Source organism: Podarcis cretensis, assembly GCF_951804945.1.
Source record: "Podarcis cretensis genome assembly, chromosome: 14".
Taxonomy (NCBI): Eukaryota; Metazoa; Chordata; class Lepidosauria; order Squamata; family Lacertidae; genus Podarcis; species Podarcis cretensis.
The window spans coordinates 47367477-47390080 of record NC_137183.1 but is presented as its reverse complement, the minus strand read 5'-3'; the positions used below and the strand labels follow the sequence as shown (position 1 = coordinate 47390080).

General features: G+C 45.2%; 1 protein-coding gene across 1 annotated transcript; it reads right to left on the bottom strand.

Annotated features, from left to right (window-relative positions):
• Positions 1-208: 208 nt before the first annotated feature.
• TVP23A (trans-golgi network vesicle protein 23 homolog A) lies at positions 209-17482 on the bottom strand. The gene is made up of 8 exons (XM_079954046.1): positions 17230-17482; positions 12457-12536; positions 9658-9802; positions 8684-8773; positions 5920-6048; positions 3297-3425; positions 1933-2023; positions 209-397 (listed from the first exon to the last, which is right to left on the bottom strand). Exons 1-7 carry the CDS (start codon positions 17239-17241, stop codon positions 1964-1966), a joined length of 645 nt encoding a protein of 214 aa, XP_079810172.1. The 5' UTR covers positions 17242-17482; the 3' UTR covers positions 209-397; positions 1933-1963.
• Between the last annotated feature and the right edge of the window lie 5122 nt (positions 17483-22604).

Here is a 22604-nt window from a genome sequence, read left to right as displayed (position 1 = left end):
TGATTGCTAGATTACCCTTAAGGGCTGTTACCTTCATCAGCAAAAGTCCTTGGACGTTTATTTATTTAATAAAACCTATACACCACTTGGCTGCAAAACAAAGCCCTCGAAAGCCATTTACAAAGAACATAAAACAATAAAGTTATTGGTAAAAAAACAGTTTTTAAACTACTATTTAAAATAAGCTAAACTAAAATTAAAACACATATTTCGGTAGAAAGTTCTTTTATTTAGAAACGTACATCTCTCTCTTTAAGGAGAGTTTCTCACAATCATTTCTGTGTTCTGCTTCAGTCTCCTTAGTTTTGTTTTCAGTAATTGCCGATGAATAAAGTTGTTGGGGGATGATCCATATTTAGACCGCAGGTTCTCTTGATTGCCAGTCTTCGTGTTGGATCTGGAAGATCAGAATACATATGAGAGTTATAATTTAAATAGCAAATGCGTAAGTGTTTAGCGGGGTTCTGTGCTGTGGACTAGCTGCATTGTTTCTTAGTCTGGCTGTGAACTGGAACAATGCCACATTAAAGAGTAGGGACCCCCAGGCCCATGAGCAAAGTCTGCCCCCTCCATGTCTACTAGTTCCCAGGAACACAGGAAATTGTACAGAATCAGACCAACAGTCCTTCAAACTGCATGGACCAGAAGCAGCTTTTCAGGATGGGAGAGAAGTCTCTCCTAGTCGTGCCTCGAAATGCCAGGGATTTATGCAACGTATGCTCTACCTCTGACATCTGCCTCTAGAATTAAATATTCTAGTCCTCATGGATTCTGAAGGAAGGGCTCAAGGAAAGAGGAAAGTTGCCTCTCACAGATTGATGCCATTGGGCCACTTTGTTTAACTGCCAGGGGCTCCCCAAGGTTCCAGGCAGGAAACCTTGCTGGTTGGATAACTAGTTAGTGCTCCCAACTACCTCTCCCCCTAAGCACAAGAAAGAGGTTGTGCCAAAGTGCATACACTTGTTTGTGGACCGCTGCCCTGTCAAAAAACAGCAGTGGGCTCCCACACTCCCAGTTCTTTGAAGAAATAAAATGGCCAGGGGGAACATGACTGACTAGGAAATGAAATCTGAATTGGACCATGAGTAGGCAAACTAATGCCTGGGGGCTGGATCAGGCCCAATCGTCTTCTAAATCCGGCCTGCAGACAGTCTATCCACCCTCTCGCCAAGGTCTGAGGGACAGTGGACCAGCCCCCTGCTGAAAAAGTTTGCTGACCCCTACCCTATACAATGCTCTGGCTCTGCTTAGGAGGTCTGTTGAAAGTGTGGGTCAACAGCGCCCTTTGGAATTGGCAGAGCCCATAGAAGAAGAAGAAGAAGAAGAAGAAGAAGAGGCGTTTGGATTTGATATCCCCCCTTTCACTCCCCTTCAGGAGTCTCAAAGCGGCTAACATTCTCCTTTTCCCTTCCTCCCCCACAACAAACACTCTGTGAGGTGAGTGGGGCTGAGAGACTTCAAAGAAGTGTGACTGGCCCAAGGTCACCCAGCAGCTGCATGTGGAGGAGCGGAGACGCGAACCCGGTTCCCCAGATTACGAGACTAGCGCTCTTAACCACTACACCACACTGGTTCTCAACACACTGGCACCACACTGGCGTCTGCCATTGGGCAGACGAGCCTTGACTGATGGCTCCCGAGGCTGGTTGTGCGGACGGGTGGAAGTGGTTTGTTTCAGTTCCTCCTCCGCGACCAAAGTTGCCAACTTTTGTGCTAGGGATGAGTTGGACAGAGGGGAATACCAGAATCTCTAATAGAGGAAGAGACGAGAATAGCTTGCAAAAGAGGGGAGGCAAGAGGGACTTGTTGGGTGGCTGGTGTCGCTGAGTGCAACAGATAGGAGGTGGGAGGTGGTGTTGCATCTGGGCTTTTCAAACAATAAGCTGATGGTCTTCATTTAGCACCAGAACAATGCTATCAAATTGTTCCTACCGGTAATCAGTTTTCCACACTTCTTTCTGCTCTAATGGTTTCGTGTCCCCATGCCCTTCAGGACGGTCTTCTGAAAATCCTCTGGCATATCCTGCAACACACATAAAATGTCTTGCGTCTTTGTCATGGCTGCCCAAGCCCCCTTCAGAAGTCTCTGTTAGATTGCATCAACTAGTCGTTCTCAATCCCTGCAAAACTGAAGAACGCAGCAGCTACTGATTTTCCTCTTCTATCCAGCCTTGCTTGTTGGTCTTGACTATACAGTCACACCTTGGAAGTCAAACGGAATCTGTTCTGGAAGTCCGTCCGACTTCCGAAACATTCGGAAACCAAAACACGGCTTCTAATTGGCTGCAAGAAGGTCCTCCGGCCAATTGGAAGCCGTGGAAGCCCTGTTGGACGTTCGGGTTCCAAAGAACGTTCGCAAACAGGAACACTCACTTCTGGGTTTCCGGCGTTTGGGAGCCAAAACGTTCGACTTGCAAGGTGTTCAGGATCCAAGGTATGATGGTATATCCCTTTGTGTTCAGGCTGTATTGATCGAGAAAAGGAGAGAGAGAGACTGCCCTCTTCCGCCCTGGGCCTTTTTAGAAGGAATGCTACATCTATTCTATTCTATTCTATTCTATTCTATTCTATTCTATTCTATTCTATTCTATTCTATTCTATTCTAATCTTTTCGGATGCTGATGAGGACACCTAAAGGTAAAGGACCCCTGACAGTTAAGTCTAGTCGCAGACGACTCTGGGGTTGCGGCACTCATCTTGCTTTAAAGGCCGAGGGAGCTGGCATTTGTCCGCAGCCAGTTTTTCCAGGTCATGTGGCCAGCATGACTAAACTGCTTCTGGCGAAACCAGAGCAGCGCATGGAAACGCCGTTTACCTTCCCGCCGGAGCAGTACCTATTTAACTACTTGCATTTTTGGTGTGCTTTCAAACTGCTAGGTTGGCAGGAGCTGGGAACGAGCAACGGGAGCTCACTCCGTCGCAGGGATTTGAACCGCCGACCTTCTGACCAGCAAGCCCAAGAGGCCCAGGGGTTTAGACTACAGTGCCACCCGCATCCCTTAAGGAGACTTAAGCGGCTAGCTAAGGTCATTGACTTGCAAAGAAACTTGTCTGACCAAATCGGCAACCTCCTCTCTTAGATGCTAACCCTCACTGGGTACAGGAGCCCAAGAATTGGAAGGGACTCGAGACATCATGCAAACTCCACCCCACCAACCCACAGCAATGTTGTCCGTCTATTTAACCTTGACATATCAAAATTGCAATCTGCATTTCCATTCCTTTGTGGTGTTGGATGTGGACCAGCCATGCCTCACCTTGACTCAAGGCTGGCTAAACAGCCAGCGCTAACTCACCCTCTGGAATATCTGTTGTGCCGGGAATCTCGAGGTGACTTTGTGGATGGTTTGCGAGCCTCCTAATTTGCAGTGGACGTAGCCGTAGAGGTTGGCAGCTTGGAGGCAGATGCCAGCTATCACGAGTGCCTGCAACAAACAGCAAACAGAAGCAGGTTGGGATGTTTACCAGCAAGTGTGTTGGCAGTGCACAGAATGCACCACTGAGTGTGCACTTAATAATAACAATAAGAATAAGAATAAGAATAAGAAGAAGAAGAAGAAGAAGAAGAAGAAGAAGAAGAAGATCTCTGCGGATCTCATCACGAATACGGGGACGCCGCAGGGGTGCGTGTTGAGCCCGCTTTTATACACGCTCTATACAGCTGACTGTGCCCCCAAATACCCCAGTAATAAGATCGTTAAGTTCGCAGATGATACAACGGTGGTTGGTTTAATTACGGCTGGAGAGGGGGAGACGGCCTATAGGAAGGAAGTTGAGCAGTTGGGGGAGTGGTGCAGGAAAAACAACTTACTGCTTAACTTAAAGAAAACAAAAGAGATCATTGTGGACTTTAGGAAATGTAAATTGAATATTCAGCCACTTATTATTGAGGGGAAGTGCGTGGAACAGGTCTCAGTGTTTCGATTTCTGGGAATGGAGTTGAGAGACGACCTAACCTGGGGAGAGAACAGCAAAGACCTGGTGAAGAGAGCACAGCAGAGGTTATATTTTCTGAGAATCCTCCGGAAAAACAATCTCTCAAAGGACCTGTTGATGGCATTCTACCATTGCACTGTAGAGAGCGTACTAACTTATGGTCTGTGTGTGTGGTTTGGGAGCTGCACGGCCAGGGAAAAAACAATGCTATCCAGGGTTGTAAAGACTGCAGAGAGAATTATTGGGTGCACTCTTCCCACCTTAGATCAAATCTATGCTGCCAGGTGCCATAAGAAAGCGGCAGAGATAGCACATGATAGTACGCACCCCAGAAATGATCTCTTTCAGCTTCTGCCTTCTGGAAGAAGGTATAGGGTTATAAAGGCCAGGACTCGCCGCCTGAAAAACAGTTTCTACGCTAATGCAATTCTAGTTCTAAACGCAGCATAAGCGGTCTCTGTAGTATAGTGTATTTTAAAATTGAGTTTTAGAGTTTTTAAGGGGTTTTATGTAGTTTTATGTAGTTTTGATGTAGTTTTATGTAGTTTTGTGGTAGTTTTATGTAGTTTTTATGTAGTTTTATGTAGTTTTTCAATTTCATTGTTCCGCAGGGGACAATGACAATAAAGATATCGTATCGTATCGTATCGTATCATATCATATCATATCATAGGTACACCACTTTGAGCTCCTTGGAGGAAAAGGTGGGCTAGAAATGCAAAAAACAAATTATCTTCTCGGATATTCTGTTGGGAGTTACTTATCCATCTTGACTAGAGATGGATAGATCAGTCAATTTCGGCTCTCTCAGTTTTCCCGTTTTCCAATATGAAATTCAGTTCTCCACGTTTTGCAGAAATTTGCAAAAGTATATGAAATCCTTGTGAAAATTCCAGAGGCATTTTGTTGTGAATTTCTCCTAACAAACTCAAATGCAGTTTTGACGAATGCACCCATTTTTGCAAGCAATTTCCCCTAACGCAAAGCATTTTTCTCTGTGTTGTTGTTATTATTATTATTATTATTATTAATTAGACTTATATACTGCCCTTCATCATAAGATCTCAGGGCGGTTCACAGAATCATATCTATAATATTCATGAATATCTTCCTCTTCATGCATGCTTTCCCCTAATATCAATGCCTTCTTGTAAATGTTAGTTGGACAACTGCATTGCAAAATTCAGATAGGCACAAATTTCAGCTGTGTTCTAGGTCAGTGCGAATTTGATAAATTGTCTTTAATTGTGTACTGAGTCAATTTTTTTCTCTACCCCTAACCTTGGCTACCTTCCAAGATTGAAGAGACTTCTGTGACTATTGCTTTTTTCCCTTAATGTAGATCCCCAAGTTTTTCCATCAGAAGCTGGGTGGTGAGTTATGACTGTTCTTTCATGTGCCATGACATGGGTTGGCAAACTAAGGCCCGGGGGCCAGATCCGGCCCAATCACCTTCTCAATCTGGCCCATGGACCGTCCAGGAATCAGCGTGTTTTTACATGAGTAGAATGTGTCCTTTTATTTAAAAACATCTCTGGGTTATTTGTGGGGCCTGCCTGGTGTTTTTACATGAGTAGAATGTGTGCTTTTATTTAAAATGCATCTCTGGGTTCTTTGTGGGGCCTGCCTGGTGTTTTTACATGAGTGGAATGTGTGCTTTTATTTAAAATGCATCTCTGGGTTCTTTGTGGGACATAGGAATTCGTTCATTCCCCCCCCCCCCAAAAAAAATATAGTTCGGCCCCCCACTAGGTCTGAGGGACAGTGGACCAGCCTCCTGCTGAAAAAGTTTGCTGACCCCTGTGCTATGATCTGGGGTGTGAAGAGCTATAGCCAATATTATTTATCGCATCTGTATAGGCTTGTATCCAACAAAGATGTCCCATTGGTGCAAGGACTTCTGCCTTTTCAACAGGTCTTCCTCTCCCTCCATGCCCCACTTCTGCCCCCTGGGCTCTTGCAAACTTTTGTCCAACCCCTTACCAGCCATTTCAGCTTCAAGGAAAACAAGGTGCTGAAGAAGAAAAGCGTCCAGATGACCGGGCAGATAATCAGGCCCAGCCAAAATATCCGGGCTTCGACTTCGGTGGGGGCAGCTACGGTTGACGGGACCTATGGAGGAGGAAAGGGGGGGAAAGAGAGGGGTGGGTTACCATCAGCCGAAATCTCTGCAAAAATGACGCAGAATTAAACAGAAATGGGAACTTCTGCCATATATAATCTGATTCTAGGAAAACAGATTCATTTCCTCATTATCGGCAATAAACTTCCTTAAAATTTGGTATCGTTTGGTGGATATGTTGATCCTATGCATTTTAAAAAAAAAGGCCTTTTTTTCGTTTACTCAAGAAATATTGGCCACATCATTGTAACGGTCACTGTGGAATTGCATTTTATGCTCATTTTTCATTTTGATAGACGTTACTTTCATTTGCACATGGCTTTAGGTCTTTAAAAAAAACCCCAACACTAAGCAGTATTTTAAATGAAAAACTGCAATAGATTTCTAGACCCCCCACATCTGGAATCACTTGGCATCAGGTGTCAGACAGATGAGCGTGGTTTGGAGGAAATGACCTCTATCGCCAAATGTGTAAGCAGGCAGACGGTAGGGTTGCCATTTTTCAAAAAGCAAAAACCAGGACACCCCAAAAGTTGTTGAGCAGATTTGGCAGCCCTGATCAGGGAAGTTTTTAATGGTTGATGTTTTATTGTGTTTTTAATATTTTAATATTAAATGTTAAAATTTTGTTGGGAGCGGCTGGGGCAACCCAGTCCAGTCAGATGGGTGGCATATAAATAATAAATTTATTATAAAATTATCATTATGTGGACCGCCCTTGCTATACACATAAGATGGCATAAAAATTCCAGGCCTAAATGAGGCAACTGTTGCTTTGTTTCCCTCATTTTGGGTGGCTTGTGTGCATCCAACAGGAGTGTAGTCAAAAACTTAATTGCATATTATTTGACGAAGTCCTTTCTTCTGTCTGCCATCTATTGGAGGACTCCGAGCAATAATATTGTAGGGGGGAGGAGAAAAAAAATTATCTCCATCCACTTCCCCCCTCCCCATTCTTGACATTACAAACCTCTTCCTGCGCTTTCCCTGTATGTTAGACTAAAGGTAAAGGTAAAGGTACCCCTGCCCGTACGGGCCAATCTTGCCAGACTCTAGGGTTGTGCACTCATCTCACTCTATAAGCCGGGAGCCAGCGCTGTCCGCAGACACTTCCAGGTCACGTGGCCAGCGTGACAAGCTGCATCTGGCGAGCCAGCGCAGCACACGAAATGCCGTTTACCTTCCCGCTGGTAAGCAGTCCCTATTTATCTACTTGCACCCGAAGGTGCTTTTGAACTGCTAGGTTGGCAGGCGCTGGGACCGAACGACGGGAGCGCAACCCGCCACGGGGATTCGAACCGCCAACCTTTCGATCGGCAAGTCCTAGGCGCTGAGGCTTTAACCCACAGTGCCACCCGCGTCCCATGTATGTTAGACTAGTGGTTCCCAAAGTGGTGAGTAACTCACCCTGGGATGCTTGGCATTAGCTAGGATTACAATAGAACCTTGGTTCTCAAACTTAATCCATTCCGGGAGTCCGTGCAACTCCCAAAACTGTTCAGAAACCAAGGCGCGGCTTCTGATTGGCTGCTGAGCTTCCTTCACTCAAGCGAAAGCTGAGTTGGACGTTCAGCTTCCAGGAACGTTCAAAAACCAGAACACTCACCTCTGGGTTTTTGGTGTTCAGGAGCTAATTTGTTCGTCAACTAAGCCATTCGAGAACCAGGGTACCATCAGATTATGAAAGGCTGGTCTCACTGGATCACATCCATCAATTTTGTCAAATTAACTAAACTAAATGGTCTCAATTAGATTGTGAATAAATGTACACTTAATTGTTTCTGTTTTGAATTCTGTTGTGTTATTATCTTCCTTAGGGGGTTGTGTGAGCCACTACAGTCGTACCTTGGCTGTTGAACACCTTGGGACTCGTACGTTTTGGCTCCCGAACGATTGAAACCCAGGAGTGAGTGTTCCAGTTTTTGAATGTTTTTTGGGGAAGCTGAACATCCGATGCGGCTTCCTCAATTGTTTCCGGTGCGCCTGCGCATTCGGAATGCATTCTGTTCGAAAACCAAAGTACAACTGTATTCTGAATTATGCTTTTTAATAGGGTGTAGGGGGCACTGCTGATGTGTTTATGGAATCGTGTGGAGTCTGAATAAAGTTTGGGAACCACTTAGAATAATAGAATCATAGACTTGGAAAGGACCATGAAGAAGAAGAAGAAGAAGAAGAAGAAGAAGAAGAAGAGGAGGAGGAGGAAGAGGAGTTTGGATATGATATCCTGCTTTATCACTACCCAAAGGAGTCTCAAACATTCTCCTTTTCCCTTCCTCCCCCACAACAAACACTCTGTGAGGTGAGTGGGGCTGAGAGACTTCAGAGAAGTGTGACTAGCCCAAGGTCACCCAGCAGCTGCATGTGGAGGAGCGGGGACGCGAACCCGGTTCACCAGATTACAAGTCTACCGCTTTTAACCACTACACCACACTGACTGCCATGAGGGTCATCCTGTCCAACCCTCTGCAGTGCAGGAATCTTTGGCCCAACGTGAGGCTCGAAGCCCCAACCCTGGGAGATTAAGAGTCTCAGAATCTACCAACTGAGCTATTGCCCGCTGCAACACATGGTCCACCAGCAAGGGCCCTTCTATGCTCTGCAAAAGACAAAGTAAAGGAATACCTTTTTCGCTTCGTACACCCAGTGGCTCTTCCCGTCCTCATCAATCTGGTTCCACCATCGCAAACCGACCAGCAGCCTTCCAGTGACGTTCTAAATGAGAAGGTGAAAACCAGCCAGCTAGAGAGGTCTGTATTTTTGGTTTTTTTATAATCATTTTTTTTTTTTGATTTCACAAGTGTAAAGTTGCAACAATATCAAATACATATCCATATTTAGAGATTTCCCGGAATCTCCAGACATCTCCCCATCCCCTCCACGGGTCCTATTGTCAACTTTTTCAACTGCATATTATTTCATAATCTGTATTTTGTATCTGTCCATATTGTCCGCAGTGTTTGTTTTCATCTGCTTGTAGTGGTCTCCTAAATAAATGAAAAATGTTTCCCATTCTTTCCTGAAGGTTTTGTCTTCTAGGTTCCTGAGCTTCTGGTTTTTTAAAAATAAAAGTTATTTTAAACATTTTTTTCAGTTCATTATATATCATTTCCTAGAATGCTTTTATTACCTTACACAGCCACCACATATGGCAAAAGGTACCTTCTTTTTCTTTACATTTCCAGCAGGTATTTGTACTTGCATTTTTGCTAACTTACTAGGAGTTAAATACCACTGGTACACCATTTTCATAGAGAGATCTGTATTTTTGGATCAGGATGCCAGGCTAACTGGGCCACTGGCCTGATCCAGCTTCAGGGCTCTTCTTATGTACTTATGCCACAACGAAGGCAGTGTTGGATGGTGCCCATTGGGACTGCTAGGGCACAATGCAGGAGGACTAACAGTAGGTGGCGCCTGACGGTGCCAATGGAGTCTGGTTTTGTCCCTATCCTCCTTCTCCCTGCGGAGCATTACAAGGGCAACACTGAGACTAAGGAGAGGGGAGATGGCAGACTGTTTCACGCCATTGGATGAAAGACAAAATGGCGCAAGGTGGCATAATGTTAAGAGTTGTGAGATGCCCAGAGCGTCCTTACCTTCACAGACCAGAAGTCGAAGGACAGGAGGAGGAGAATGAGGACGAAACAGGCAATGAAACTTTTGCTGAACCAGTCACAGACTAGGTAGGTCACGATGGCACTCACTCGGAAAAAGAGGTGGAAGAAGGTGGCCAGAGGGTGCCTAGGAGAGAACGATCCGGAACATATGCTAAGCTGTTTTGTGTTGCATCCCAGAAGTCAAGACCCAAGTTTGGGGCAAGTACTCTCTGGTGAGAGAATCCCAGCAGACAGTTAAAATCACAAAATATGCAGCAAAGTAAAGCATGGAAGTATAGGCGTAAAACCTTTTAAATGCACCTTTCCAGTGAATTACCATATTTTTCACTCCATAAGACACAATTTTTTCCTCCTAAAAAGTAAGGGGAAATGTCTGTGTGTCTTATGAAGCGAATGCTGCGTGGAGTTACGTGTAAGCGGCTCCTGTCCGCTTTGCTGCTTTAAAGTGAGCCATAGAGGAGGGAGGGAAGACAGGAGTTGCCCACTTTGCTGCTTTAAATAGTTTAGTACAACATTTGATTCAAAATATTTTTTCCATGTTTTCCTCCTCTAAAAACTAGGTGCGTCTTATGGTCAGGTGTATCTTATGGAGCGAAAAATACGGTACGTATTGGTTCCATCTTAGTCATTCGAACCACATCTATTGCATTTAATGGGCTCTTTGGGCTAGCTGCTCAAGTTTGTTCTTAAACAGGAATTGGAATATTTTTAAATGCATGGAAACATTTAAAAACTGTACTTGCAGACAACTTGCAGCAGCCACGCTTGAGATCCTTTCGCTGAAAAGAGACAGAAGCAATGGGTCTCTCATTTCCTCATAGATCTGTATGTTTTGTCTGGTGTTGTTTTTAACAGAAGCCTGGGGTTCCCCTTTGTGGAATATGGTAAAAAATGAAGTTGCATGTGGAGTCGTATTAACAGCTGTGGTTTAACAACAACACAACAGAAAAGTCCCAAACTTCTCAGCTTTGTATGTACATTGAAACGTGCAGCCGAGGTTTCAGAAATGGAGCATCTTTTCTGAAGTTCTTATAGTTCATTTAGTGCAGAGTCTCCCCAGTTCCACCGTTGTGAGACTCTTCGAGACTTGAGAAGTTGGCGTGTTCCTGGGGACAGAGCCATCTTTTCCACAGCCTCCCATATCCAGATTCAAATTTCACTAACAAGGCAACCGAATGCTGGTTGTAGCCAAACAGAATCGTATAAGTAGAAAATATACATAATAATTGCACTTGAAAATAAAAGGCTTGGCCTATGTAATAAATAAAGCATGCATTAAAAAAACCACACAAAAACATAGAATCTTAAATTTTGAGGGTGACCACTTGGCATTGTCTAGGTTGGGAAAGCTCCCTGGTGAATTTAGCTCCCCGGTTAATTTAGCTGTATTAAGCATTATGCGCCTGTCCAAACCAGACAACAGGTATCAAATCATATTGATGTCACTGAGGGTAGAAAATTTTCTCCAGATATTTTTGGTTAGGTGTGTCATACAATCCTCTGCCCAGGGTCAAGTGCATATGCAAAACCGCTGATTTTCTTAAATCATCCTTCAAAAATCTCACTTGTAATGTAACAAATGTTATGGCTAATATGGATTGATATAAAATATAGACTACGGAATAATAGGCGGTTTAAAATGCTGACAAAAGGACCCATGAAGGGGATGGGGGGGGGAGTATTGTGATTCAGAGTAACATCTGTATATGGATATGCACTGGGACTGTTATAAAATTGTATTTGTAAAATCAAATAAAAATGATTTCAAAAAAATAATAATAAAATGGACTGAGGCTAGGTGGGGAGCAGAAAATGTAGATTTTGGCAAATTTCCCTAAAAATAGCCCAAAAACTTCTTTCTGTTGCTGCTGCTGCTGTTGCTGCTGTTTGGATCTTGCAAAAAACGGCTCAACAACTTTGGGCCAAACTAAACAAGCTTAAAAACTTTGCAAAAAAAGCAACAACCAAAATCCTGGCAGCTCTATTCGTTCCACACTTGAAAGCAATTGTTTAAGTGTGGCAGCTCCTACCTTCTGGAACTCCCTGCCCATTGACTTTAGACAGGCATCTCCCCTGTACTCCTTTTGAGGGCTGCTACAGCAACAGGATTAGGGACATGGGTGGTGCTGTGGTCTAAACCACTGAGCCTCTTGGGCTTGCTGATTGGAAGGTCGGCAGTTCGAATCCCCGCGACGGGATGAGCAGGGACACCCCTGATTTATAGAAGCAGTCCTGGTTTCTGATTTGATCCTGGAATGTCCCGCTTTTCCTTAGGATGTCCCCAATTCCATTGGAGAAATGTTGGAAGGTGTTGAGTTATCTGACCCCTGAGCCATCTGAAGGCAATCCTGTACAGTGGTACCTCAGGTTAAGTACTTAATTCATTCTGGAGGTCCGTTCATAACCTGAAACTGTTCTTAACCTGAAGCACCACTTTAGCTAATGGGCCTCCTGCTGCTGCCGCGCCACCGGAGCATGATTTCTGTTCTCATCCTGAAGCAAAGTTCTTAACCTGAGGTTCTATTTCTGGGTTAGCGGAGTCTGTAACCTGAAGCGTATGTAACCTGAGGTACCACTGTATAAGGACGGGTTTTTTTAATGTTTAATGTTTTATTATGTTTTTATATATGCTGGAAGCTGCCCAGAGTGGCTTGGCCAACCCAATAAGATGTGTGGGGTATAAATAGTAAAATTATCATTGTGGAATGGGACGTCCCTATTTTGATCAGAGAAATGTTGGAGCGTATGTAAATAATAAAATTAATTTACTTCATTTACCTGATTTTTGCTTTCCTTAAGGCCAACTCCTCTTCGTTTCCGAAGTCAAGAGACACGTCTTCAGTGTCGTCTGCTAAAGTCTGGAAATGACACACGAGCACACATGCATTTTTTAAAAAGTACTGATCAAAGGAAGGATGTAGTGAAAATTCCTTCCTTCCTTCGCTGTTGATGTCATGCATGAGCCTCTTTTCCCAAAGACCAGAAGTCCACTATACAGAATCAACTGAATCAGGAAGGGGGATGAGATTCATCCCCACAGAAGGCAGTGATAGCCGCCAATCTAGATGGCTTCAAAAAGAATTAAATGACATAGAATGAATTGAAAAATATGTTTAAAATAATGTCTGTTAAAACAACCACCCAGAAGCTTTCCTTTAGGGAATTATAGGGACAGAACTACCCAAACTGTATTGAAATTTATTCGCGTATGCGACTACAGTGGCAAGAATGTTACTTGCCCAAAAATGGAAAGAAGAGAAATCCCAGCGGATGCAAAAAATTATGGCACATACACAGAAGTGGCAAAACTTACCGGAAAAATACGAAAACAAGATAACAAACTTTTTATAAAAGAATGGAAATGGTTTATTGAATATTTACAAAACGAACTGTAAACGGATAAGTACTCATTGGCAGGATTATTGTAATAAGCTGCAGTTTTATAAGGGTATATATTTAAAGCAGCTGAATAAATGAGCAAATTAAGAGTTAATTTGGATTTGCAGAAAATATTAAAAATAAATTTAAGGAACCGCAGAAAGACGGGGAAGAAAGTCAAATTTTGAAATGTTAAAATGATTGTAAAATTATTGAAATGTATAAAACCGAAAATCTATCTATATCTATGAATTAAAGAAAGTAATGGATGAAAGGGCTAGCGATGGCTACTAGCCACATTGGCATTGCCCTGTCTCTATAGCTGGTGGCTGCCATGCCTCTGAATACCAATTGCTGAAAACCACATGAAAGGAGAATGCTCTCATGCTCCAATTCCGCTTGCTAGTTTCCCACAAGCATCTGGTTGGCCACTGTGAAAACAGGATGCTGGACTTGGTGGGCCATTGGCCTGATCCAGCAGGCTCTCCTTATGAAATTGCCTGCAGGAAAGCATTTACTCAAGCAGGTTCAATGTGTGAAAAAGTGGTACCTCGGGTTAAGAACTTGATTCATTCTGGAGGTCCGTTCTTAACCTGAAACTGTTCTTAACCTGAGGTACCACTTTAGCTAATGGGGCCTCCCGCTGCCGCCTCACAATTTCTGTTCTCATCCTGAGGTAAACTTCTTAACCCGAGGTACTATTTCTGGGTTAGCGGAGCTTGTAACCTGAAGCGTCTATAACCTGAAGAGTCTGTAACCCGAGGTACCACTGTACATCCAAGCGCCGTTCACGCACATCCAGTAATTCAGTAGCTGGGAATCCACAAACAGAACCAGGAAGGCCAATTACTTCACACCCAAAAGAATTCATTTGGCCTCCAGCTGGAAATCTGAACCTCCGGGGGAATTAGGAAAGGCGTTTACTACATTGGGAGTGGCTGAAATGAATCTGAAAGTTGCATGGCCACAGGAGGTCCAGTTCTGGGGGAAAGTGCAGCCAGGAATGGGATGTCATCTCTGAAGAATGTTTTTCCCAGCAAACAGGGGAATTATCTTTCCAAATGTGGGAAAGGGAGGAAGATTAAAAGAAGGCAGCACGCAGCCAGTGTGAACCCCCTGGAACATTCCCCCATTGTGTTTTGGCACAAAGCAGACGGGAAGCTTAAAATGGTTGGGTGGTAATAATAATAATAATAATAATAATAATAATAATAATAATAATTTATTATTTATACCCCGCCCATCTGGCTGAGTTTCCCCAGCCACTCTGGGCGGCTCCCAATCAGTGTTAAAAACAATACAGCATTACATATTAAAAACTTCCCTGAACAGGGCTGCCTTAAGATGTCTTCTGAATGTCAGGTAATTCTTTATCTCTTTGACATCTGATGGGAGGGCGTTCCACAGGTCGGGCGCCACTACCGAGAAGGCCCTCTGCCTGGTTCCCTGTAGCCTCACTTCTCGCAATGAGGGAACCGCCAGAAGGCCCTCGGTGCTGGATCTCAGAGGCGACTTTAGGAGGAAATGGAAGCCAGTAAGGTGAAGGGGACCAAACAATCGTCCCGAACAACTATGCTCGGTTGCTCTAGTCTAGGGCATGCAGTAAGGAATCCTGGACCTGCCAGACATTGCTGAACCACAACTCCCATCATCCCATTGGTCACACTTGCTGGGGCGGATGGTGCTGGGGCTTGCTGGGGCGGATGGGAACTGTAGTTCAGCAGAAGCTCAGCATCAAAAAAAGGAAGATCATGGCCACTGGGCCCATCACCTCCTGGCAAATAGAAGGGCAAGAAATGGAGGCAGTGAGAGATTTTACTTTCTTGGGCTCCTTGATCACTGCATTAGGTGACAGCAGCCACGAAATTAAAAGACACCTGCTTCTTGGGAGAAAAGCGATGACAAACCTAGACAGCATCTTAAAAAGCAGAGACATCACCTTGCCAACAAAGGTCCGTATAGTTAAAGCTATGGTTTTCCCAGTAGTGATTTATGGAAGTGAGAGCTAGACCACAAAGAAGGCTGATTGCCAAAGAATTGATGCTTTTGAATTATGGTGCTGGAGGAGACTCTTGAGAGTCCCATGGACTGCAAGAAGATCAAACCTATCCATTCTTAAGGAAATCAGCCCTGAGTGCTCACTGGAAGGACAGATCCTGAAGCTGAGGCGCCAGTACTTTGGCCACCTCATGAGAAGAGAAGACTCCCTGGAAAAGACCCTGATGTTGGGAAAGATGGAGGGCCCAAGGAGAAAGGGACGACAGAGGACAAGATGGTTGGATAGTGTTCTCGAAGCTACCAGCATGAGTTTGACCAAACTGTGGGAGGCAGTGGAAGACAGAAGTGCCTGGCGTGCTCTGGTCCATGGGATCACGAAGAGTCGGACACGACTAAACGACTAAACAACAACAACAAGCACCCAGAGGGCCAAAGGTTAAGGGCATAAGAAGAGTCCGCTGCATCAGGCCAGTGGCCCGAATGGTCCAGCATCCTGTGTTGGAACTCCTATTTGGGGACTTCACTAGCTTTTTTCTGGCCCATGTAGGACCAGTCTGGATAGTTATCCTTGGTGAAGACTTGACATTTTTATCCCCCAAAAATGTTTATGGACCTTTGTTGGCAAGGTGATGTCTCTGCTGCATTATTATTACAGTATTATTATTGAATAGGATGTCCCTATTTTCATCAGAGAAATGTTGGGGGGCACGCAATGGCCAACAGTGGGAAGATCACAAGCAGGACTTGAGTCCAAAAGTACTCTCCTCTCTTGTGGCTTCTAGCAACTCGTATAATTCTTTTAAATTAACTGCTTCCCCACATCTAGCCTAGCTCAACCAGGCAAAAGACTAGAAGAGCAGCTTGCTGGATCAAGCGGAAGACCCATCAAGTCCAATATCCTGTTCTCAGAGCAGCCAACCAGATGTGTATTATGGGAAACATGCAAGCGGGAACAGAGCTCAGAGCTGCCCTCCTATGGTTTCCATGAGAATTTAAGAAAAGCCCTGTGGGCCAAGTCAATGGCCCATATAGTCCAGCATCCTGTTCTCACAGAGGCTGACCAGGTGTTCACAAGGGAAACCCGTGAGCAGGATCCAAGCACAAAAGCACTCCCCCCCCCACAACTGCGATTTCCAACAAACCGATATTCAGAAGCATGGCTGCCACTTTGTTTAGACACAGACTTCTTGCGGTTAGGAAAGTGACAGGAAATGGGTTGAGATGTGGTATGGGATGAGCAAACAATTAACAGGAAGATTTATGAACTGCAAAAAAAAAAAGTCTGAGGAGTTTTATGGGTTTTTTTTAGCGTTGGTTTGTCGTGCCAGGGAAACCGAGCTCTTCAAACCGCTTCAGTTGCGCAAAGCTAAATTTCCAGGAGGCCCTTGAGTTCCTTCTGCAAAGTGGAGGTGACCAAAGTTAAAATATTTAAAGAGGCAGCCCAACAGCTGTTTCACAATGTAAGTAGTTTTGCAAAGAGACAACTAAGAAAGCTGTGCAGATGTTTTTTTAAAAAAAAAATTGTTGTGTTCAACAGCAAAAGCGACACAAATTGGAATTGGGCTGGTCTTCCTGTCGGAAATTAGAACTATTTAAAGGCAACTTAGGCTTCTTATAGCCGGTTCATTTAAAGCACACCCAGTCAAAAAATAAATAAATCATGGGAGTTGTGGTTTACCCGTAGCAGTTTTATGAATCCCAGCACCTGGAACAAACTACAGTTCCCAGGGTTCTTAGGGGGGTGCTGCAAATGTATGTCATGTACACTGCCTATAATAATAATAGTAATTTATTACTTATGCCCTGCCCATCTGGCTGGGTTTCCCCAGCCACTCTGGGCGGCTTCCAACAGAACACTAAAATACAGTAACCTATTAAACATTAAAAGCTTCCCTAAACAGGGCTGCCTTCAAATGTCTTCTAAAAGTTTGGTAGTTGTTTTTCTTTTTGCCATCTGGTTATTCCCAAATGAGGCTGCCTTCCTTTTCACACCAAAAGCCTTGCCAGCTCACACCAAACATTTCCACACTGACTGAGGCCCCGCAGCTTCACTGTCACACCTATGCACACTGTAGGCCCATTGACAACAACAACAACCCATAATACTCCCCTCCCCATTTGACACTCTCCTGCCCACGGCCCCCTGCAGCTTGCGGCATTTCTCCTTCCCCTCACCTGCTTCATCATTGCAGCCTGGGCTCCTTCCTTCCTTCCTTCCTTCCCTCCCTTCCTCTTCTCTGTGGCTCTGCGGATGTGATGTGATGCTCAAGGCACCTTCTCCTTCCTGGCCGGTTGCTATGGAGACGGGAGTGCAATGATGCAGGAAGATGCAGGAGAAGAAGGCAGGTTGGGCAGGCTGATGGACGTAGTCAAGCTGGGTTGCAGGGAGGGGCACATGCCCTCCCTAAATCAACAAAAATCAATAAAAATAGATAGCAAGCTGAGGTTCTGCCTCCCCCCCCACGAAAGGCCCCCCCCAAAAAAATCCTGGCTACGCCCATGAAGGCTGATGGGAGAAGAGGAGAGATGGAAGGAAGGTGCTGTGCTGCGAGGAAGGACAACTTGAGAGCAGAGTGGGAGGGTTTGCCTAGATTTGGGGGGGGTGAGGTAGGGGAGTTAACTGTCATCAGATATTAGGGAGCAGATAATAATAATAATAATAATAATAATAATAATAATAATAATAATAAATTTTATTTATATCCCGCCCTCCCCAGCCGAAGCTGGGCTTTGCGAAAGGGCACATCTGGGGACTGTATACTGCCGACAGATGCCTCTAATTTTAAAGGGCTTTAAGTCCATTAAGTTCTTATAAATATCTTTATTAGGTTGCAGCCAACACCAGTCCTACTCAGAGTAGCCCCCTTGGAAATGATAGACATGGGTCCCACAGGGTCATTGATTTCTGATTACAGGTTGGTGTGCCGTAGTCAAAACAAAATAAAAAAAATCCTTCCAGTAGCATCTTAGAGACCAACTCAGTTTGTTATTGGCATGAGCTTTTGTGTGCATGCACACTTCTTCAGATACCTTCTTATACTTCTTATCTGAAGAATAATCCAGAGAATGCTCCTCTTTTTCAAGAGACACCACACAGAGATATTCCCCAGCACATTAACCAAAAAGCATTGTGATTATTCATTTATTTATTGGCTGTCCTTCACCCGAAGGTGAAGGGGGGGAAACAATGAGAACACCATGGTGTTGCTTTAAAAAGGGGGGGACGTTCAAAAAAGGAAATATAACCCCCTCATAAACAGAAGCTTCCCTCCCCAATAATACAGAGTTCCAGATTTTCAAATGTGAGTCTGCTGGTTGCCACTGTGCTGGATGTTCTGTGGAGCATGCAATGAAGGGGTAAAAAGGTAAAGGTACCCCTGCCCGTTCGGGCCAGTCTTGCCAGACTCTAGGGTTGTGCGCTCATCTCACTCTATAGGCCGGGAGCCAGCGCTGTCCGCAGACACTTCCGGGTCACATGGCCAGCATGACAAAGCTGCTCTGGCGAACTGGCACCAGAGCAGCACACGGAAACGCCGTTTACCTTCCTGCTATAAAGTGGTACCTATTTATCTACTTGCACCCGGAGGTGCTTTCGAACTGTTAGGTTGGCAGGCGCTGGGACCGAACGACGGGAGCGCACCCCGCCGCGGGGATTCAAACCGCTGACCATGCGATTGGCAAGTCCTAGGCACTGAGGTTTTACCCACCATGTGTGTATGAAAATCATCCTCGTCTCTCTCTCTCGCCAGCAAAAGCTTTCCCTTCCTTGGTCAGCTTTCCTGAGGGCGCCTAAAGAATTGAAGTGATCTCCTCGGGGCACAAGCCTGCCCAGATAGCAAGACACCCCCCATCCTGTCACCCTCACTTTGGGGTCCAAAGGAAAGCAGAACAAAGATGTTTGGCCCCAGCATGGCTTTAGGAGTTGCTGGAAGGAGGCAGACAAGGTGCCACCCAATTGTCTTAAGGACTCCACTCTGGATTTGTGTAGGATTTACTCCTGAGCCAAATGGAGAATGAAACTGATGGACTATGCAGAATTAGATAAACTAACAGGAAGGATTCGAAACCTGCAGGACCAGAGATTCTCAGAAGACTGGAGTAAATTTACGGACTATTTGAAATGTAATTGTGATGAACAGATTACGCTAGTAGGTTTGCAAGTAGTTTTGTAAGGTGAATTATTTGAAATATTGGAAAAAAGACAATGAGGAGAATTATTAGTTAATGATAATTAAAGGTAATATGACATTAAGAAATGCATTGTAAGTGATAAGAACGGAAAACAATCAGAGGTGTTGACGGAAGCCCAAAAAATATTGTATAAGATGAGAAGTTCTGTTGTATGAATGTTAATTAATATGTTAAAAACTAATAAAAATGCTTTTTTAAAAAAGGATTTACTCCTGAGCCTTTTCTTCTCCTGAAGATATCCGACAAGGTAGCGGAGATTAAGGACCAGAGTTCTCCTTCTCCTACATGCATGGGCTCGCTTCCCAGCTTGATGCGCCCCATCTCCCCATAAATCAGAATGAATGCTCAACAAATAAATAACCTGGGACAGCGGCAGATGAAGCCTCTCAGGCGCCCAGGGACAGAGCGATCTGCCCATAAGGGTGGGGTGAGGGTGGGGTCTCAGAACAGGTCTTGGTGTTTCGATTTCTGGGAATGGAGTTGAGTGATGACCTAACCTGGGGAGAAAACAGTAAAGACCTGATGAAGAGAGCACAGCAGAGGTTATATTTTCTGAGGATCCTCCGGAAAAAAAATCTCTCAAAGGACCTGTTGATGGCATTTTACCATTGTACTGTTGAGAGTGTATTAACTTAGGGTCTGTGTGTGTGGGGTTTGGGAGCTGCACGGTCAGGGGAAAAGCAATGCTGTCCAGGGTTGTAAAGACTGCGGAGAGAATAATTGGGTGCACTCTTCCCATTCTGGATCAAATCCATGCTTCCAGGTGTCATAAGAAAGCTGCAGAGATAGTGCAGGATAGTACACACCCCAGAAATGATCTCTTTCAACTTCTGCCTTCTGGAAGAAGCTACAGGGTTACAAAGACCAGGACTAGCCTCCTGAGAAACAGTTTTTATCCAAATGCGATTTTGGTTTTAAACTCAGTGTAAGGTAGTCTCTGTGGGAGTATATTGTATTTAATTATGGGGTATCAGAGTTTTTAGGGGGCTAACCAGGCTGGGATAGCTGGGATAGCAGGCTTGTTGGTTTTTAAATGTCTGATGTAGATTTGTCCAATTTCGTTGTTCTGTATGGGACAATGACAATAAAGATTATTGTATTGTATAGGGGTGGGGCACACCGTGGGGCTTCTGGAGTCTGCCTGCCTCCTCCCACTCAGCCGCCCTACAGCTGGGGGGGGAGGGGGAGGCAGTGGGCGGACAGTTTGGGCAGCGCGGAGCCTGCGTGCGCCCAAGCCACCATGTCTTTCCCAGGAGAGACGCGTGGCTCAGGTGTGCTGCAGGCCCCGCGGTGAGTGCTGCCTGCCATTTTGTCACCCCCATCAGTGTTGACACTTAGGGAGGACCACATACACCACACCCCCTTCCTCCACTCCTGACCTGGGAGAGTCTGTGGTAGTGTTGTGCACCAAAAGTCTCTTAAGTTCAAAGAGAGAGAGAAGGTGTGGGAGGGAGAGAGCTTAACTTAACATTTGCCAGAGCTTGAAATCAGATATTCTGCTCCTAAGGTTAAAAGGTAAAGGTAAAGGTACCCCTGCCCATACGGGCCAGTCTTGACAGACTCTGGGGTTGTGCGCCCATCTCACTTAAGAGGCCAGGGGCCAGCGCTGTCCGGAGACACTTCCGGGTCACGTGGCCAGCGTGACATCGCAGCTCTGGCGAGCCAGAGCCGCACATGGAAACGCCGTTTACCTTCCCGCTGGTAAGCGGTCCCTATTTATCTACTTGCACCCGGAGGTGCTTTCGAACTGCTAGGTTGGCAGGCGCTGGGACCGAGCAGCGGGAGCGCACCCCGCCGCAGGGATTCGAACCGCCGACCTTTCGATCGGCAAGTCCTAGGCGCTGAGGCTTTAACCCACAGCGCCACCTGCGTCCCATGCTCCTAAGGTTAGGGATGGGTAAATCTGCAGGGCATAGTCCAACCACCATATAAGGTTAAAAGGTAAAGGACCCCTGGGGGGTTAAGTCCAGTCAAAGGTGACTATGGGGTTGCAGCACTCATCTCGCTTTCAGGCCGAGGGGACCGGTGTTTGTCCACAGACAGCTTTCCGGCTCATGTGGCCAGCAGGACTAAACCGCTTCTAGAGCAACGGGACACTGTGACGGAAACCAGAGTGCACAGAAACGCCGTTTACCTTCCCACAGCAGTGGTACCTATTTATCTACTTGTGCTGGTGTGCTTTCGAACTGCTAGGTTGGCAGGAGCTGGGACAGAGCAACGGGAGCTCACCCAGTTTTGGGGATTCAAACCGCCAACCTTCTGATCATCAAGCCCTAGAGGCTCAGTGGTTTAGACCACAGCGCCGCCTGTGTCCATATAATAGGGTTCCCCAACATCCAGAATTTCCTGGACATAGCCGGGATCCGGCCGTCGGAAACAGTGTAACGTCCGGGAAAACCCCAGAAGTGTAGAATTTGGTGGATTTTCTTCAAAGATTTTGCAAAAAAAAAGCTCAACCACCTTTGTGTCTGGATTTTCACTTTTTGAAATATGGCAACCCTACTATGTAAGCTTTCTGCTAGCTTTCTTCCTGGTTCCATGTAACCTCACTTCTCGCAGTGAGGGAATTGCCAGAAGGCCCTCGGAGCTGGACCTCAGTGTCCGGGCTGAACGATGGGGGTGGAGACACTGGATACTGGAAAAAGCAGGATATTCCGGGATCAAATCAGAAACCAGGACAGCTTCTGTAAATCTGGGATTGTCCTGGGAAAATAGGGACACTTGGAAGGTCTGAACAAATAGGTAATAAAACACAGCAGAAGTCAAACCAGTCCAAAACTAGCCATTGCCCTTGATGATTTAATTTCAGAAAGACAGGTTTGCTCCTGAATCAGGCTAACTGCTATGCTGGGCAGAGTGCAGCAATTTTCCAATGAGTCTCCCTGTCCAGAGAATCTGGTTGTTAGTTACTCAAGCGTAGGATAAGGGCCACATGCATACAAACCCACATTTCACAAAAATAACTTCACTGTTCTTTAAGGGAGGGGCGGAATAATAGCTGAGCTGCCTCCGCCCACTAGGTTGTTTCGGTTTTTAAAAGGTCTTTTTGCTTTCTGATTATTTGCAAGATCCATTCGCTTACAGTCATAGAATTGTAGAGTTGAAACCATGAGAGTTGAACCATGAGAGTCATCTAGTCAAACCCTCTGCAATGCAGTAATGTTTTGCCTAATCTTTTGCTTGAAAACACAACTCTTAGATTATAAATCTTGTGCATTACTGACTGAGCTACCCACAGGGCTTCTTGTTCTTGACATATTTTAATCGCTGGCCTCTGAAGCCGAAACTTGTCTTCTATGTTTATCCAAGCGGTTGCCGTGCCAGCGTTAACCTGTTGATCTGGGAGGGAAGCATTTTGT

What these genes read in the sequence shown, in the direction of transcription:
- TVP23A (XM_079954046.1), bottom strand. An exon ending in GGGTGTACGAAGCGAAAAAG is followed by an intron (nt 6,049 to 8,683) that starts GTATTCCTTTAC and finishes CCTCCTCCATAG; the next exon opens with GTCCCGTCAACCGTAGCTGC. An exon ending in CCTTGAAGCTGAAATGGCTG is followed by an intron (nt 3,426 to 5,919) that starts GTAAGGGGTTGG and finishes TGTTTGTTGCAG; the next exon opens with GCACTCGTGATAGCTGGCAT.